General features: G+C 39.7%; 1 protein-coding gene across 11 annotated transcripts in view; it reads left to right on the top strand.

Annotated features, from left to right (window-relative positions):
* The window catches only part of KMT2C (lysine methyltransferase 2C), a 216,604-nt gene that overhangs the window by 176,828 nt on the left and 19,780 nt on the right, over window positions 1-19,996 (top strand). For 10 of the 11 annotated variants that reach the window (XM_084787762.1, XM_084787759.1, XM_084787767.1 and 7 more), the window contains 7 exons: window positions 428-2,244; window positions 3,568-3,679; window positions 6,505-6,583; window positions 7,999-8,062; window positions 9,793-10,025; window positions 14,331-16,034; window positions 19,362-19,574. In XM_084787762.1, the coding sequence (XP_084643888.1) occupies window positions 428-2,244; window positions 3,568-3,679; window positions 6,505-6,583; window positions 7,999-8,062; window positions 9,793-10,025; window positions 14,331-16,034; window positions 19,362-19,574 (4,222 nt within the window). The remainder of the gene's footprint in view (window positions 1-427; window positions 2,245-3,567; window positions 3,680-6,504; window positions 6,584-7,998; window positions 8,063-9,792; window positions 10,026-14,330; window positions 16,035-19,361; window positions 19,575-19,996) is intronic. The other variant, XM_084787760.1, reaches the window with a different exon arrangement.

Below are 19,996 nucleotides of genomic sequence, written 5' to 3'. Positions count from 1 at the left end.
AAGAAACCCTATCTCAGGAAAAAAAACAAAAACAAGTTTCTATTTGGGTGTGCAAGCCACAAGACACATGTGTTAGCTAAAGAACAACTTTGTAGAATCAGTTCTCTCCTTCATATGTTGTGGGAGTCATAATCAGATTGTTTACTGACAAGTACTTTAACCCATTGAGCCACCTTACTGTCTCAGATTTGTCTTTTTAAAAAAGATACTAAAGTTTTTTTCACATAATATATTTTGTTCATATTCCTTTCTTCCCCCGGCTCCTCTCAGAGTCTCATGTTTTGCTGTCATCGGGTTAACAACAGTATTTTTTTTTTATTCTATAGACTAGAACTTAAAACTTTATTATTCTTTTTCATCTCAATTCTAAATTGATCATCATTCTTAATTATTTGGCATTTTGTTTTTTGTTCTTTTTGGCTTTTAGATTTGGATTTCCAGGAGCTAACCATGGACCCATGCCAAGCCAAGATCGCTTCCATGTGCCTCCTCAACAAATACAAGGATCTGGAATTCCTCCACACATAAGACGATCAATGTCTATGGAAATGCCTAGACCTCCAAATAACCCACCAATAAATAATCCAGTTGGGCTTCCTCAGCATTTTCCACCACAGGGTGTGCCAGTTCAGCAGCATAACATACTAGGCCAAGCGTTTATTGAGTTGAGACATAGAGCTCCTGAAGGAAGGTCGAGGTTGCCATTTGCTGCTTCTCCTGGCAGTGTTATAGAATCACCTCATACCAGACATGGGAATTTCCTTCCCCGACCTGATTTCCCTGGCCCTAGACACACAGACCTTGTGAGACTGCCTTCCCAGTGTCTACCCAACCAGATGCCTGTGCATCCAAATTTAGAGCAGGTCCCACCATCTCAGCAAGAGCAAGGCCATCCTGCCCACCAATCTTCTATTGTCATGAGGCCTCTCAGTCATCCCTTAGGTTGTGAATTTTCAGAGCCTCCTTTGTCAGCATCTACCCCAACTGAAACAACACCTGATAACTTACAGATAGCTGGTCAATCTTCTGATGGTCTTGAGGAGAAACTAGACTCTGACGATCCCTCTGTGAAAGATCTGGATGTGAAAGACCTTGAGGGAGTTGAAGTCAAAGACTTGGATGATGAAGATCTAGAAAATTTAAATTTAGATACAGAGGATGGCAAGGGTGATGACCTGGACACTTTAGATAATTTAGAAACAAATGACCCTAACTTGGATGACCTCTTAAGGTCAGGGGAATTTGATATCATTGCTTACACAGATCCGGAACTTGACTTAGGGGATAAGAAAAGCATGTTCAATGAGGAATTAGATCTTAATGTTCCAATTGATGATAAGCTAGATAATCAGTGTGGACTGGGTGAACCAAAAAAAAGGGATCAAGAAGATACAACTATGGTTCTCGAAGATAACGATTTGCCACAGAAAAAATCCAGTGGTACCAGTGAGATAAAGACAGAGGTCCTATCTCCACACTCTAAAGAAGAAACACAGAGTGAAATAAAGATAAGTGATGACAATAAAGGTGATGCTGACACTCCGTGCTCACAGGCCTCTGCTCATACAGACCGAAGTGACAGGGAAAAGACGTCATTGATGCCTACTGATCCAGATATGCTTGAGAAAAGAAATAATCGGGAAAATGCTGGTTCTGGTGCCATCCAGGGGTCCACTTCTCTGCCTGCTCAGGGTGTGATGAACTCTTGTGACATAACCGGATCAACTCCAGTCCTCTCCAGTTTACTTTCTAATGACAAATGTGATAATTCAGACATTAGGCCTTTGGGGTCTTCCCCACCCACTCTGCCCATTTCCCCATCCACTCACGGGTCAAGTTTGCCTCCTACTTTAATAGCACCACCCGGCCCTCTGTTGGATAATACCATGAATTCTAATGTGACAGTGGTCCCTAGGGTAAACCATGCATTTTCTCAGGGTGTGCCAGTAAACCCAGGATTCATTCAGGGTCAGTCATCAGTGAACCATAATTTAGGGACAGGGAAACCTACAAATCAAACTGTGCCTCTTACAAACCAGTCCAGCACCAGTGGCATGTCTGGACCACAACAGCTAATGATTCCTCAAACATTAGCTCAGCAGAACAGAGAGAGGCCACTCCTTCTAGAGGAACAGCCTCTGCTTCTACAAGATCTTTTGGATCAAGAGAGGCAGGAACAGCAGCAGCAAAGACAAATGCAAGCCATGATTCGTCAGCGGTCAGAACCATTCTTCCCCAACATTGGTAGGAAATTCCTTGTGTCTCAAAGTAAATTACTGGGGGCATTTGAGTACATGCAGCATGCTTGTAAGGTTGCATTATTGAGATTACATTAGGAGTGTAGCACTGAGACTTTTATGTCTTCTTGAGTCTTTAAACTGAAAATAGGAATGTTAGATTCCTTCCAGATTAATCAGAAGGATAAAGCCTTGAGTTGGGATCTCATTCAGTTTAGCTAGCTTTTTATGCTGTTAATGGAATCTGTCCTTTTGACTTTTTTTTTTTAAGTGATTGATGTTTTTAATACATTGTAACAGAAAAAAAGTTTATTTTGTTAGCAACTCACCACATACAAACTAATGTATAAAGAGAAAATATATATAAAAGCAAAGTGAAAATTACAGTCAGAGTGTTTGAAGCTTACCAATCACCATGTTGATATATGGAGAGTTCATATTTCTATTGTCCTTTTGACTTTTATCTGCTACTTCTTAGTACTGAATCTTTCTTCAGCATCATGAGAAGATAAATTTAAGGAAATTATGATATAAAGGTTCTTGGTTTTGGAGGTTTTTGTTTTTGTTTTTGTTTTTTGTTTTTTGTTTTGTATGTGTGTGTGTGTTTAAGTGTTTGGCAATGGGATTGTTTGTTTTTGGGAGGGGTTGTTTTTCCCCAGAGAAGCTTCTTTCAACTTTTGTTGTTGTTGATTGACTAATTTTAAGAAAAATACAAATCCATGCAGCCCAAATACTTCAGTACCTATAAGAATTAAAAGCCAACTGGCACATATCTGAAGAATACTTTTTCCATTGTATCAGCATGCAGTGCAAATTGCACTGTAAGGTTCTTTTCCCACATATATGCAGATAGGGGCTCTTTCAGTGTCCTCTCAGTAGTTTAATATGTAGGTGTATCCTAGAGGCATTGGTGGTTGTTTTTTCTAACTTTTAAAATCTGATAACTAATTTAGTGCAATCCTCATTCCTTTTGTTGCACTACTAAAGAAGCCATCCTAATTAGCACTGTACAGGCTTGAAGCAATGAGAATTTTATTGCTGCACATTATTATTATGATCACCTATAGACTGACAGACTTACCACTTACCGAAGTACTAATGTATTAAAGTAGGCTTCAGTTATGGATGCCTTAAATGCACCTAAATTCAGGATTAGGTTGTTATCATTTTTAGATTCCCCTATGTAGTTAGAAACATACAATTAATAAACAATAAGGTATAAGAATCTATACATTGTGTAATGATTGTGATACTTTTTACTACTTTGCATATCTTGCACCATGAACTTGAACTATGAAATAAGTAATGTCAAAATACATTTCTTCTTTAGATTTTGATGCAATTACAGATCCTATAATGAAAGCCAAAATGGTGGCACTTAAAGGCATAAATAAAGTGATGGCACAGAGCAATCTGGGCATTCCTCCAATGGTAATGAGCAGGTAGGTGGAAGTGCTGTCTTTCTTCCTGTGTATGTGGATGTTCATGGAAATACTACTGTCTTAGAAAAACCTCATAAAAACTTAAAAAGCCTATCTTCTGGGCATGGAGAGTGTTTAAATTCTGCTGGATATGACCGGACATAAAGTGTTATGCAGTTGCAGGGAATTAATTTCCATTAGTTTCAGGGAAAATAAACAGAAAAAAATGTCACATAAACACTGGGAAGGCTGACTTGGTCACAGATATACACATACACACACACACACACACACACACACACACACACACACACACACTCTCTCTGTCTCTCTCTCTCTGTCTCTCTCTCTCTGTCTCTCTCTCTCTGTCTCTCTCTCTCTGTCTCTCTCTCTCTCTCTCTCTCTGTCTCTCTCTCTCTCTCTCTCTCTCTCTCTCTCTCTCTCTGTGTGTGTGTGTGTGTGTGTGTGTGTGTGTTTAAACAAATGTTAGCCCTAAGACTTTTCATTTGAGAAGCTTAGTGGTTAAGGAAAGTACAAATTCAGCTCTGAAATGAAAATTTTCCAAACTGACTTTGAATTAGAGAAGGGAAAACAGCAACTTAGGTGGCATTTGGACACTGGGAGTTGGATGGTTGGCTAGCTTTAAAACTAAGTATTGATTTATTAAAGGGAAGAAGGATTATTATAGTCAAGAAGGTTATTACATTTGAGTACTTTATAAATTACAGTGGTTGGGTACCCTATGGAGTGCTTCTTAAATCTTGACTGTTTTCCAACTACAAAATTATGTCGTCCATCCCCTGTCCCCACCAAATGCAGCTTTTCTTACCTTACTGCAGACCTACTGAATGGGATTGTCTAGGGATGGTGTCTATATGCTTGTATTTTTGGCCAGTACCTTGAATGATTTTTTGGTTGTATTGCTGTTTCTGACTTCTTTTATAAGAGTAAACAGATCCTTCATGCAGTGATTTGTTGGAAAATTATAAAAGGGAGTGTAAGTGATTGTGGAATTGAATATAGAGTTTGTATAGATTGAAGATACAGGCATATGCTTTAGAGAACCTTGTGATACTCTGAGTATGATTTTTTTTTTAAAGATTTCATTTATTTTATGTATACAGTGCTCTATCTGCATGTACACGTGCATGCCAAAAGAGGGCACCAGACCACATTATAGATGCTTGTGAGCCACCATGTGGTTGCTGGGAACTGAACTCAGGACCTTTGGAAGAGCAGCCAATGCTCTTAACCACTGAGCCATCTCTCCAGCCCACTCCAAGTATGATTAAGGTGGTTTTTAAAAGCCAAACTAGTGATAGTGGTGTGTAAAGATTTTTATTACTGTGCTGGATTTAATAGCACTCTTCTTCTCACAGGCTAACTTTTTGGCATAAGCCTTTTTAACCTTAAAACCTTGAAACTTTTGAAATTCTTCAACAAGGTTGAAAAAGAAATGAACTACATTTCTAACATGGCTACTAATCTATGATTATATTTATGATGTGTATATCATAGTGCATTAACAAATTTAGCTATCAGTTTTATAACTACTATAATTTCAAGGTAATGGTTGGCCATGACCTATTAGGTATGTTTAGCCCTTGTTAGGAAATTGATGTTTCCTACAAGTGAGAGTATAGTACTCTTAATCAATAATCAAATTTTAATTTGATACTCAGAGTCAAGGAAATGCTAGATTTTGTTTGGCTCTCAATTGAAAACATGGGCCTCAGAATCAGAACTCTCAGCATGTCATGCGTGTTCAGCCTGATGTGTCTGTGCCCATTAGACATGAAATGCTTTGTTAGCCACTTGTAAGTGTACTGGTGACTATTCTGCGTGCTTTGCAAAGCTGAGATGATCCCTTCTGAGAGTGTTGTGTGAGATGCTGACGGCAGATAGCAAATGATGACTGAATTGATACTGTTATATACCAGCTGTAGTAGGGAGAAGGGAGAGAAATGTATCAGACTCCTGACAAACAAATCATAAATACATACTCTAAAGTATGTGCTTCCTTATAGCATTTGGGATGTATTTTTGAAATTCTGTTCTATGTATATCTTAATATGTTAAAGCATTCAGTGACTTAATGGGACAGACATGTTTTCAAATAAACCATAATGCTCCTGTGCCAGTCATAGGAATTATTTAGAATAAATTATGTTTCACCAGATGCATTTAACTATAGAGGTTAGTCACCAGTTTTATTTTTTAAGTGTGGTTTGGTTATTAGATACAAATATATATGAGAATTATGAAAATTTTTGAGATACTTCTTATAAAAGAGATAATTAGCACCCACTCCCCTCATTTCCACCCAAACCTCCAGTGTCTCATTCTGTAGCCCAAGCTGGCTTAGAGTCTTACGTAGCTCAGGCTGGCCCTGAACTTGTGGCATTCCTCCTCCCTCAGCCTCTTCTCGGAAACTACCATGCTCTGCTCAGTCTACCCGTTCTTTTTTTTTTTTTTTTTTAATTGCAACTGGAAATTTTTCCTTAGTTTGTACTTTGAAATAGATCTTCACCATAATTATATCACACACACACGCATATGGGAGGGTGACTCCTTTAAGAGCCCAAGCTCTGTAATAGTTTATCTGGCTTCTTATGCAGCCTTTGGTCCCCATAAGGACAGTTGTCGTTCTGAGCTGTCATCCATGGTGACAGGAGGGTGATGGTGCACACTTGATGGGGTTCAGCGAAGGACTCCATGGAGCACCCAGAAGGGGGTTGTAGAAAGTCTCCAGTGGGAAGCATTGCTGCCACCCGTCTCTTCCCTGGAAGAGAGCTTATTAGTTACCTGTGTAAGCGGCTCTAAGCACTGTGTGCTTTCCTTTGCAGATTCCCCTTTATGGGCCCATCAGTGGCTGGAACACAAAACAGTGAAGGCCAGAGCCTGGTGCCACAAGGTGTAGCTCAGGTAATGCCGCTCGAATCACTGGTTTATGGAGGACACGTGGACCTATATCTTACCAAACCCAAATCGTAGTGAAGCCCCTCCTAGAAAGGAATAGGAGCTGATCTTCTGACAACACAGTGAGATAAAGATGTGTCGTTGCTGTGTAACAAAAGACAGATTGTAAAAACTGGGATTCCTGCAAAGGACTTGCTCACATTAAGGATAGAAAGTCACTTGGAAGGAGACTAAGTGCGCTGGGCTTCTGGCTTTATGTTCATTTATTACTCCAGAAAGACATTTCATATCCTGTTCATTGGAATTAATGCATCACATTTAAAATGTTAAACTGCTGGAAACAGTAAGAGAAATGTCTGTAAACAATTCTTTTAGGTATGATTATTCTTTGAGATGACTTTGTTATTGAGCACTTATAATTAACTCTAAGTGTAAACATTGATGCTATGTTCATGGTATGCAGTCTGGGAACAATAACTTCTATGTTGATTTTTAAAACATATTTGTGCCTGGTGTGGGAGGGGGAGTTCCTTGCTCTGTGCTTTTGGAATTATCTTATACTCCACCAGATATCTTATATTTATTATACAGATAATTTAAGCTTTTTCCTTATTAAGAGTAGAAACACCCTTTGATACACTGGAAAGACATAAGTGTTGTATCTGAGTTTTAAAAATTCTTAATTTTATCATGAATTCAGTGTGTACTTTGGGCAAGTTCTTGAGCTTCCTTACTGCTCTGTCGCATGTTGCACAGCGTCCATGCAGTGCCGTGAGACTGAATGTGCCATGTTCTGACTAGTGAACACAGCTCATGTCTAACAGAACTTGTATCAGTTGGGTAAATATTTTTTTCCAGATTCTACTTATCAGGTCCTTGCCAGGAAATTGTGAAATGATCAGTTATTTAATTACTGTGAAAGAAGCAAGGTATTAGTTAGGACACATGATTAACATTCTAATGAGTGTATTTTCTTTTATATGTGTACTACATTAATTCTTGTTATAATTAGCTTTTTGCTATATAGTACTGTTTAGTGAACCTAGAACATGTATTTATGAATTTATTGACAAAAGGAATCAGGTAGGCATCATCAAAACATCAGATTTCATGTGGATTTTTAGCTTAACATGACAAGATTTGATTTGCCCTAGTATTATATTTCAAATGAATAATTCATTATTTGCTTTTCAACCAAATATGGATAATATAGTTCAGAGATAAAAATAAATGCTCAGATATTAAACTGTTGCCCAACTAATTTATTCTAGCTTTTATAAGAAAAGAAAAACTTTAACGATGTTTTAGAAAATTAAAATTTTTCTTTTTTTTTTTTTTTATTTTTTTCCTTCATTTTGAAAATTTCCCCCCTTAAATTGAAGTATGGAATTAAACATATTTGTAAATTTTACTTATTTTAGGATGGCAGTATAACACATCAGATTTCTAGGCCTAATCCTCCAAATTTTGGTCCAGGCTTTGTCAGTAAGTATAAATCTAATAAGTTACCTGTTTTCTGGGGATTGCTTGTTTGACTATATTTGTGTTGTTTTGAAACCTCGGAGTTAGTGTAGAGTGTTACTACAAGCCTGAGTGCCCTCCTCTCTTATCAGAGTTCACTGTCCTCTAGGCATCTTTATATCAAGGCATGTGTTTTCATTGCTTTTTTCTGCTATGCATGAAGAATTAGTTAAAATAAATACTTTAATGCAGGAAAATCATCTACTCTATTTTCTTCAACATTGTTGCTCTTTTTAAAATAGATTTGGCACTTTTCAATCTATAGCATTAAACCATGTTTGCTCTCATATGACAGTCTGCCTATGACAAGGACACTAAATGGGGAAAAACAAAGGGAATATATTTAAAAAGAAGCTGGGTTGTAGCATGGTGTGAAGGTCAAGTGTGCAAGATGCCACTGAACCCTTCTAGCTGTCCTTAGGGGTCCCAAGGTGGTTCAGGATAGCATTTAACGTTCCCTCAAACTGAACCTTTCTGAATCTTCAGACTGTTTAGCTAACTTTTTTCACCATTATCTTTCATTTTGCTCACCTCTGCTCTCCTGGTTCCAGAAACCAGAAAGGCTTTCCTTGCGGTAGGTCTCATTCTACCAGAAGCAGAACTTCTGAAACCTTGTGAAAAAGCCTGTTCTTGACAAATGCCCTTCAAATTTAGTGCATTAGATTGCACACGCATACATATACTGGAACTTCTGGGTTTAGGAACAAACCCAAAGTCTGACCTTTTGAAATTCCCTCACGTTAATTATGATCATAATTTGAATACATATTTGTATTAAAACAAGTAATCTACTATAACCAACTGGCTTTTTCTGGCTGTATTGTGCCCATTGGATTTGGTTGGATCTTACTGTATGACAATATTCTGTTATCATTGATGTTATTTTCAGCTAATGTCCTTTTAGGATTGTGTTTTTCTTTGTCTTGTAGTCAGTCAAAAAAGAATACCCAGAATTTTTCACTACATGAGATGACCTTTTTGGGGACTTGGCATTAATGGAGTAAAGTGCTGTGAGAGGGCAAGGAGGGAATATTAGCATAGAACAGAGATGTGGTAGGGAGAGGCGGCGGCAGCCTTTCAGACCTGAGAAGATTTTGCTTCATTAGCTATCACCTCCCCTTGTAGACATAGACAATACAAAGTTAATGGAAGTTACCTGTGTTTTTAACTTAATACATTTTCTTTATAAAATGTAGACTTCAGATTGCTTCTTTTTAAAGTTTTCTGGGTTTCATCTCCCTGTTTCATACATTTTCCCCCTCCGCTACTAAGATGTAGGAAGTCGCTATAAACCCGAGAGAGATCAGCATGGGAGTGACTACCTAATCCATGCTCTGCACGGTAGTGGGATGTCTCTTCTTGCCTCTTCAGTGTGTACATACAACTTTATATATAGTTTGGCTTAGAGATAAGATCATTTGATTGTTCTTTTGGAAGACTGGAGTTGCAGAACTTACAATCATTAATTTAGTGTTTCAGTCGAGCGTTCCTTGGCTTTCTTGTGTAAATACAATTTTCTGAAAGCTGATACTTCATTGTTATAAAGGACTATAATATTTAGAATTTTGTTTTTATTTTTTCCTTTAAATATTCACAACGAATTGCATCTTCTTACAAAAGAACTTGTTTAACTTTTAATAATCTTGGACTATTTAGAAAATTAACACACTTGAAATTTTGATTTTTCCTCTCAGATGATTCTCAGCGTAAGCAGTATGAAGAATGGCTACAGGAGACTCAGCAGCTTCTTCAGATGCAACAGAAATATCTTGAGGAACAAATTGGTGCACACAGGAAATCTAAGAAAGCCCTTTCAGCCAAGCAGCGCACGGCCAAGAAGGCGGGACGGGAGTTCCCAGAGGAGGATGCAGAGCAGCTCAAGCATGTCACTGAGCAGCAGAGCATGGTTCAGAAGCAACTCGAGCAGGTAATAGGCAGGTTTATAAACCAGAAGGCATCCGCAGCAAAGAGCTGTTTCACTGGGGCATTCAGGACGTGCCTCAGGATTTTGTTTTATGCTGTTAGGTGACAAGCAAGTTATACTCCTCTAAGACCTCTTAATACCTGAGGAAGTGGCTGCCTTGTCCTATTGAGTGATGCTTGCTGCCATTTACTAGCTCAATGGCTGCCACCAAAGACACTGACTCTGGGTCAGAACTATTGTGTACACTTTCAGTGCCCGTGGAATGATTGGCAATCGTAGCTGTTCCTTTCAACTAATAAATCACAGTACCAGGTGTGCTGCCACATACCTGTAATCTAGCACCTGGGAGGCAGAGGCAAGAGATCTTTATGAGTTCCAGGCTATCCTTGTCTAAATGGTGAGTTCCAGGCCAGCCAGGAATACATAGTAAGACCCTGGGGTTTTGTTTTGTTTTTGTTTGTTTGTTTGTTTTTCTTTTGTTGTTGTTGTTGTTTTAAGACAAAAAAATTAAATCACTGTGCAGTGCACATGCTCCCACATCATTTGAAAGACTAAGGCTTTCCTCATGAGTAGGCCTACAGAGATGCTGTAGGTTAAAGCAAGAAACAGATCTGGCAAGTCCTTATTTGCCTCCATGTTTAACTTAACTTTGCCATGTGGTTTTGTTTGTTTGTTTGCTTGCTTGCTTTTGTCTCTGATTTCTAATGAGAGAGCTCAGTATAGCATTTGAATGACTCTATGGTTCTTTTTCATGGCATTTTTATGCTTATTTCTTACCTTGGTCTTGGAAATCAGTGCTGGATAAAGGTTAGAGCTGTAGTTGAGTGGTGCAGTGCTTACCTGGCATGCATGAGATACTAAGGTCACTCTCCAGTGCCTTCAAAACAGTAACACAAGGGAAGAGGAGGAGAAAAGTGGAGGTATCTTGGAAAGGGACTTATTTCCAAAAAATGAAACCATTTTGCTATTTTCCTCCCTCAGCATACCAAGTATTTCTAAGTAGTCTTCAAGGCCAAAAAGATGTAAAGCTTTAAAATCACTTTAAAATTTAAAAATTTTAAATGAAGTGTTCAGGCCAGTGCACAGTGGTGCACACCTTTAATCCTAGCACTTGGGAGGCAGTGGCAGGTGGATCACTCTGACTTCAAGGCCACCCTGGAGTACAAAGTGAGTCCAGGACAGCCAGGGCTACACAGAGAAACCCTGTCTCAAAACAACAACATGAGTTCAGAGCTCACTCATACTTATTTTACCTAAACAAATTAGTATCTTAGGGTTCTTTCGATGTTTATCCATGAATGTTTATAGTAGCTTTATCCACTGTCATCCAAAACTAGGGTGGATAGGCTGGCAACAGTGGCACATAGCTGTTATTCTAGCTACTAGAAAAGGCTGAGGTTCCTGAGGTTAGCACTGGCATATATAACACAATGAAATCACATCTCATGGAGGGAAAAGGAGAAAAGGCACCACTTGCTACTACCAGACTTATGGGATAATTAAACTTTGGTGCACCCTTTTGACTGGAATAATACATACCAATAAAAATAATGAAACTGTTGATACATGCATACAGCTTGTATTTTAAGAGTATTAGGGTTAAGGTTTGAGCAAAAAAGAAGCCATTCCCAATAACTTATATAACATTGAAATGACAAAGTTACAGAGATGAGTGGCATATTAGCCTTAACTATGAGGAAGACAGGAAGAGGGTTTGATTTTAAAGAGGAGACATTGGGGTGTTTTCTGTCCTGGAACTCCTTCTTGATTATGATGATGACTATAATTTCTGTGTGTGCTAATAATTCATAGACTTGTATACTGGAACTTAAACTTTGCCTTTGTTTTAAGTTACAAGTTACCAACAATTCCAGATATTAATACTAGAAGAGACAAGAGGTTCATAGAAATAGTGTTCCTGTGTGGTGAGCACTCCAGGAAACACCCTAGTGTTCCTGTGTGGTAAGCACTCCACGAAACACCCTCGGTCTTGTCTGACTTGGCCTTGTCTACAACTTGAAGGAATTGTTGTTATCACTACTTGACAATTAGAGAGACTGGCAAGTTAGTGTAGTCCATGTTTGGTGCCCTTGCCCTTAGTTAACTGTTATATTGGCTATCTTCCTCTAAATCTCAGGTACCAACACAGTGCACCTACAACACGGCGATTATAGGACAATTACAGAATGAAAGCTTCTTTTCTCTGTAGATTCATTTTCTAGATGTGTATTTATTGATGGTAAAGCAGATACTTGCATAATGTATTTTTAGTGGTTTTTTTTTTTCCTTTGATGAGTCGTATCTCAAAAGTATCCTGCTGAGTAAAAGCAGCATAATTTTGATGAAAGCCTAGTTTTTTACAAATCAGTTAATGAAGTTCAATTTATGAGCTAATAGCATACTTTATTTGAAAAATTAGACAGGCACATTCTTAATACACAGGTGCCCTTAACACACTGTAATTTCAATAAGAAAGTAGTTTATAGACTGTGTATGTGTGCACTGGGGAGTGAACCTGAGTCTTTGACTTCCTGGGTGTCTTAGTTCTTTTCCTGCTGCTGAGACAAGAGTAACTTAAGGAAGAAAGGGTTTATTTTTGCTTACAGTTTCCAGGTATACAGTCCATTACCGTGGGAAGTCACAAAGTAGATAAGTAGATGCTACACTGTAACCGTAGTCAAGAAGCAGACAGTCAAATGTATGCACACTGGTGTTCAGTTCACTCTCCATTTTATACAGTTTTGCATCCCCTACCCAGGAATGGTCTTGTCTCAAATTAAGTTGGGTCTTCCTACATTTGTTAATATGCTCAAGATAGTGCCCCACAGGCATACCCAGAGGCTCATCTCCCAGGTGACGCTAACACTAACTATCACACCGAATAAGCACTCTACCGCTGAGTTATACTCCCCACTGGTAGAGATGCTTTTGGAAGTAGTAAGGACTGTCAGAGATGGTTAAAACACTTCACTGTGTAAAGGCACTTGTTTCCAAGCCTGACAGCCTGAGCTAGATTTCTGGAGCTCACACAGTGGAAGCAGAGAATCAACCCTGAAAGTTGGCTTCTGGGCCCCACGTACACGTCTGTTCATATTCCCACACACAAATAATCACTTATTTCAAATGTCAGAAGAAAGGCATGGCAGACCCTGGATATATTGTTCCATGTACTCTGTACATCTCACTGCCTCTGGTCATCAGTCTAGTGTAATTCCTCAGTTCTAACAACTAAACTGGTAAGAAAGACAAAAAAGAGGTAGCAATGGGCTGGCAATATGGCTCGGTGGGTAAAGGTGCATGTTGTCACGCCTTATGGCCTGAGTTCAATCCCCAGAACTCACTAGGCAGAAGAAAGGAAGCAAGTTGTTCTCTGACCTCCATACCGCACTGGTATGTAGGCACCCACACATACATGCAGTAGACTTTAGCAGAAGTTTAAAAAGAAAAAAACAAAAAGGCGAAAGTTATACGCTACTGGAGAGGAGACGAAACACTTTACATTTGCATTGCACTTACATTTGCAAAATATATGCTAGCTTGCCTGTGAGATTCAAGAAAGTAAATAGAGACACCCTGTCTCAAAAATATCACAAAAGAATCTATTTAAAAACATTAAAGTAATCCATTTCAGAAATTATAATTTGAATATATCACCAACAAAGCTTAGGATTTTATCACTCTTTTTAATCTAAGAGAGGGAATGGCATATTTGCTAATAATTTTTCTAATAATTCTTGTATTTAAGAAATAGAATCTTGCTGGGTGTGGTGGCGCACACCTTTAATCCCTGCACTTGGGAGGCAGAGGCGGGTGGATAGCTGTGAGTTCAAGGCAAGCATGGTCTACAAAGGAAGTCCAGGACAGCCAAGGCTACACAGAGAAACCCTGTCTTGAAAAACCAAAAAAAAAAAAAAAAAAAAAAAAGGAATCTTAGTTTGGTCAGGTTTCAGTTATCCAATCTTGTGTATTATTGTAACTTCTGTTCCATCATACTGAGCTGTTTTCTGTTTTACTGCTAGATGTGTTATAGTTTAAATGGCATGTGACTTTAATGCTTATTTCAGAAAATTATTTTTTGAATTTTTTTTGATATTTAATATGTAAGGAACTTTCACAAGTTAAAAAAAATTAGAACATTTTTGTTTGTGTGCACACACTCAAATGTGCCACAGCACACGTCACAAGTTTTAGAAGTTGGCTGTCTTCCTTTGCCATGTGGTCCCAGGAATCTAATTCAGTTCATAGGCCAATTTTCCTGTGGTACCTACCTTGTGTATGCATGAGTAATGATTACCTTTATTGTTTCAGATTCGTAAACAACAGAAAGAACACGCTGAACTGATTGAAGATTACCGGATCAAGCAGCAGCAGCAGCAGCAGTGTGCTCTGGCCCCTCCTATGCTCATGCCAGGGGTCCAGCCCCAGCCGTCTCTAGTTCCAGGTGCTGCTCCACCCGCCATGAGCCAACCCAGCTTCCCGTTGGTGCCACAGCAGCTTCAGCACCAGCAGCACACAGCAGTCATCTCTGGCCATGCTAACCCTGCTAGAATGCCCAGCTTACCTGGATGGCAACCGAACAGTGCTCCTGCTCACCTCCCCCTAAATCCTCCTAGGATTCAGCCCCCAATTGCCCAACTATCTATAAAAACTTGTTCACCAGCCACAGGGGCCGTGTCAAGTGCAAATCCACAGAATGGACCACCTCCTCGAGTGGAATTTGATGACAACAACCCTTTCAGTGAAAGTTTTCAAGAGCGAGAACGGAAGGAACGCTTACGAGAACAGCAGGAGAGACAGAGAGTCCAGCTGATGCAAGAAGTGGACAGGCAGAGGGCTCTGCAGCAGAGGATGGAATTGGAGCAGCACAGTCTGATGGGTGCCGAGCTGGCCAGCAGGACACCTGTGTCCCAGATGCCATTCTATGGCCCAGACAGACCTTGCGACTTTTTGCAAGCCCCCAGACCCCTTCAGCAGTCTCCACAACACCAGCAGCAAATGGGGCCAGTTCTACAGCAGCAGAATATCCAACAAGGGTCTGTTAATTCACCCCCAAACCAAACTTTCATGCAAACCAATGAGCGAAGGCAGGTAGGACCTGCCCCCTTTGTTCCAGATTCACCATCTGCTCCTGGTGGGAGCCCAAACTTTCATTCTGTTAAGCAAGGACATGGAAGTCTTTCTGGGTCCAGCTTTCAGCAGTCCCCGTTGAGGCCTCCTTTCACGCCAGTTTTACCAGGAACACCTCCAGTAGCTAATAGCAATCTTCCATGTGGCCAAGACCCTGCTGTCACGCAGGGACAAAATTATTCAGGATCCAGCCAGTCTCTGATTCAGTTGTATTCTGACATAATCCCAGAAGAAAAGGGGAAAAAGAAAAGAACAAGAAAAAAGAAAAAAGATGATGATGCAGAATCCAGCAAAGCACCATCAACTCCCCACTCGGACTGCACTGCTCCGCTCACCCCAGGCCTCTCAGAAACTACCTCCATTCCTGCAGTGAGCACACCCAGTGAGCTCCCTCAGCAAAGACAGCCGGAGGCAGTGGAGCCAGTCCGCCCACCCACTCCCAATGTGGCAGCAGGCCAGCCCTGTGTAAAGTCAGAAAACAAACTTCTCAGCAGTGAATTTATAAAAGGAACTCCAAATAAACAGACACATGTTAATTCAGAGGCCGACAAGCCTTCCTTGGAAGCACCCAGCAAAACTGAAGAGATCAAGCTGGAAAAGGCTGAGACAGAGCCATGCCCAAGTCAGGAGGAGAGCAATGTGGAAGAGAGAACTGGTGGTAAGATGGAAGACACCAGTCCTGTCTCCTCAGTACAGTGCCCTTCACATTCCGCCACAGCCCATGTTACCAAAGGAGATGCAGGAAATGAGCTACTGAAGCACTTGTTAAAAAATAAAAAGGCCTCTTCCCTTCTAACCCAGAGACCCGAGGGCACTTTCTCTTCAGATGACAGCTCTGCCAAGGATAGTAAACTGGGTGAGAAGCAGAGCCCAGCAGAAGGATTGGTAAGTGCCACTTGTGAAAACTACAATTTTCCTTTGTTTTTTAGCTATTATAGCAGATTAGTATCAACAAATTACTAATTTTAAAACTTTTTGTTTTTATTTCTGTGGAACTGTGTTTGTACTTATATTTATAAAATATATGAGTAACTTAGTTGCTTGTTATATGAAGCAAAATATTATTGTAATGTATCTTATGTGGTTGGTTATCACAACCAAGTTGGACTAAGAAAGTGTGCGTGGATCTTTATTATAAATAAGTGCATAATTTCCATTAGCCACTTTAAAATTTAGACGACAGCTCCTGCACTTGTCTTACTTTCCTTGAGTGTTCTCAGGGATCTCCCGTATTGAAAACTTATTGTATCATAAAAATAATACGATTTTAAGATGTGCATACTATTTCCATCTTTGTAGTTTTCTATGTATCGATATTCTACCCATTTTAAGCGTTAACATTGGATTTGCTTTTCATTTGTATGATAGGCAATTTTAAATACACACTTTGAAAAGAGTTCCCCCATTTCAGTGACCTTCACGCTAAGATGCTTCACAAGCAGGAGTGTCCCTGTCCTTGGCACAGGTCTGCTATCGCTTCGCTCCTTGTCTTTCATAAGCAGCAGTGGGTATTAGTGCATTCACATAGCTTCTCTGGGGTGCTTCTCAGTTTGGATTTTATAATTTTTACATTTTCACTGAAGTGCAGTAATATTTTTTCTTGTCCAAATTTCCAGTTTTAAGAATAACGAAACGTGTCTTTTTACAAGTATTGGCTGTACTTGTTCTCTGTTGTCTGCTGTCATTCAGTAGAGATCAAGTGTTGCCCCAGCAGTTGTCACTTTTGTTTAATTTGCAGTTGTGGTCTCTTCTTTCTTTTAATTTATTCTTTGAGAATTTCATGCATGCATGCATGCAGGGCAGCTTGTGGCTGTGCATTTCTAGTCATTTAAGTAGCTGCCCAGGCCCAGGCCCTGGCTGCTGTCTCCAGGGCACTTTGCCTCTGGGAATACTGAACACCTTCATTCCCAGGACCTGTGCCCAGTGTGCCCTCTCTGCCCCACATACTATTATTCCTCCTTTTTCCCTATGTTTTTCTGATATCTTTTCTTTTGTGAAACTTAGTTCTGTAACCTTGTAAATAGCTTCCTGACCAGTCACAGATGTATGTGGATGCCTGTGTGTTCACATCACACTTGCTGTGTCATGACTCCATAGACTATACCTTCAGAATGTTCATACTAAAATTTGTGCCATACAGGAATGTTTAATGGCACAGGAAAGAAAGCAGGCATATGTCAAGTATAAAAAGCAGAAACTAATGAGCAGAAACTTAGAATGAGCACAAGGTGTATGTTCTTGGCCTTTGTGATTAAAACAAAAACAAAAACCCAACAACAAAACCCCTTGTAAAGCTGTATATGGTGGTACCTGCCTGTAATCCCAGCACTCAAGAAGCCCAGGCAGGAAGATTGCTGCAAGTGTGAGGCTATCCTGAGCCACAAGGTGAAACTTTTACTCAAAATACCAAAATAAACAAACAAAAATTCAAAATCTTTTGTGATCTTCTATACTTGTCCTTTAAAATACAGTTGTATTTACTTTGTAGAGTAATTTTGAAAATTAGAGGTAATATCTATAAAGCATTTAAAGTGGCTGAGTTATGCAAACTTAATAAGCCAATCACCGAATTCCTAGGCCTTTGCTAAGAGAGTGCAGTCTTTGAGGACAGAAGCACCCATGTGATCTGCGGTGGTTTTAAAGCATGCCAAATGTGTTGTACCACCATCGTCCTACATCAGAATGCATCGCTCAGCAGAGTCCCCTGCTGAGCCAGTGTTAGAGAAGTGCTGTTAGCCCTTCTATGTAGCCCTGCTACGACAGAGACTGCTGCTTCATTTGGTGTCAGTTGGATCAGAGATTCTGCATTTCTCATCAGTCCCGGGGGCAGCTGTGTTTCTCTGATACTACTCTTGGAGAAGCAGGGATCTGCTGAGGCACAGGCAACGTAAACCTGTTTCAACCTCCTTCCTTCTTTGTATGAGCTGAGAGTGGTTTTTATTTTATTTTTTCATCAGTAGTTGAGAGAAGTCTAAAAAATAGTAGTTTGTGATAAACTAAAAATATATGAAATTTAACTTTGTTCATGAATTTCAAAAGTTTTATTGGACCATGGCCAACTTATTTATAAAAATCATAGGGCTGCTTTTGTAGTACTATACTAAAAGCCATGAGTTCAGATAGACTATATGGCTCATAGGCTAAAATCATTACCTTGTTTCCCTTTATACTTTTCCCACCCATTTGATGTTACTTAGAACATATCAGAAACTCTAGTTTTCAAAACATTCATAACTAAATGCAGAATTGGTTGTACTAAGTTTTGCAATTATAATTGTCTTTAACAAATCATTGATATTAATTTTAAGAATAAGAAAGCATAAAAAATATTCCTAGGTTTGATATTGGTACCTACACCTAGATGTAAAACCTTTCTCAAGACCTGTATTACTCTCACTTCTTTGTGAAAATGAAGGTGAAAAGAAAGAGGGCTAGAGACAGAGATCACTTAGTGGTTAAGAAGACTTAGGGTTCTCACAGAGGACCTGGCCTTGGTTCCTGGCACCCACGTGGTAGCTTGTAACCATTTGTAACTCCAGTTTCTGAAGATCAGTGTTCTCTTCTGACTTTCACAGGCACCAGGCATGCATATGGTGTGTATACACTGCATGCATACAGGTGAAACATCCATATATTAAACAAATACATCTTTTTTTAAAAGCAAAGGAAGGATTAATTTGCTGTCATCTGTGTTTTCTTCTTTTGACTATATAAGTAGAATTATTCTGTTTTTGATTCAAATGTGGGATCTGACACTAGTTTGAGGGGCCAGTATGACATCTTATTGCTTTCTAGCAGCTGTTCTCTCAGCTCTAATGCGTTGACTTTAAAATGTTCCTGCAGCCTGTGAATTAGCTTCAGATTTCAGATTACAACAGTTCCTAGTTCCTGTGGTGGGAAATAAATTACCAAGGCCAAGCACAGAAGCTGCCAGTCATCTGGCTTGGTGCCTCATTGGTCTCAGCGTAGGTAGTGAGGAGCCATACTTCATTCTTGTATCTAGTAGTTCAGCGCTTTCCTAAGATGCTGGTGCTGGCTACTTTTCATATTTTAACAAACCTGGATGCAGAAAAGAACTTCACTGTGTAACATGCCGCTTTAACATGCGATGCCATGTTAGAAATATGAGTCACGTGATGGAGATGCTCTAGCATGAACTAAGATCAGACATGTGGGTAGTTACTTACTTCTTAACCTTTCCAATTACATTAGCAAACTTTGGGGGCTCAAATGCAAGGTGGTTTTGGAGGTGGCAACAGCCAGTTGCCAAAAACAGATGGAGGAAGTGAAACCAAGAAACAGCGAAACAAACGGACTCAGAGGACTGGGGAGAAAGCAGCACCTCGCTCAAAGAAAAGGAAGAAGGATGAAGAGGAAAAGCAGGCTGTGTACTCCAGCTCTGACTCCTTCACCCACTTGAAACAGGTGAGCTGTCAGAACAGCCCTTTGCCACTTCCAGGAGGGGAGAGAGCAAGTGCCTTTTCAGTCCTAGGAAACGGAAGCTTTCGCCTTGTTACAATTAGTTCTTAAATAAAATAGAGAGCTACAGGGATAAAGGACATCTGGACAAGAAACCTAATAAACTTTGCTAGCAAACCCACACTTTATCTTATTGGTACTTAAGATTTATATTCTAATAGATGGACTGGTAGGTAGGTGATGGCCAAGATTTACCTATGTTCAGAAGGAGCAGCCTCAACACCAGGAAACATTGTAATCCCCATTTCTTGTGACTCTGAACCCAAAGAAATGCAGCCATGGACTCTCATTGCTTGTTACACCTTTCTGGTTATTACAAAAACGGGGAGGGGGCACACCTCCAGGGCACCGCCTCCCCAGTCCCAGTG

The sequence above is a fragment of the Acomys minous genome (genome assembly GCF_964271855.1).
Source record: "Acomys minous genome assembly, chromosome: 6".
Taxonomy (NCBI): Eukaryota; Metazoa; Chordata; class Mammalia; order Rodentia; family Muridae; genus Acomys; species Acomys minous.
This window is presented reverse-complemented; position numbering and strand designations above follow the sequence as displayed.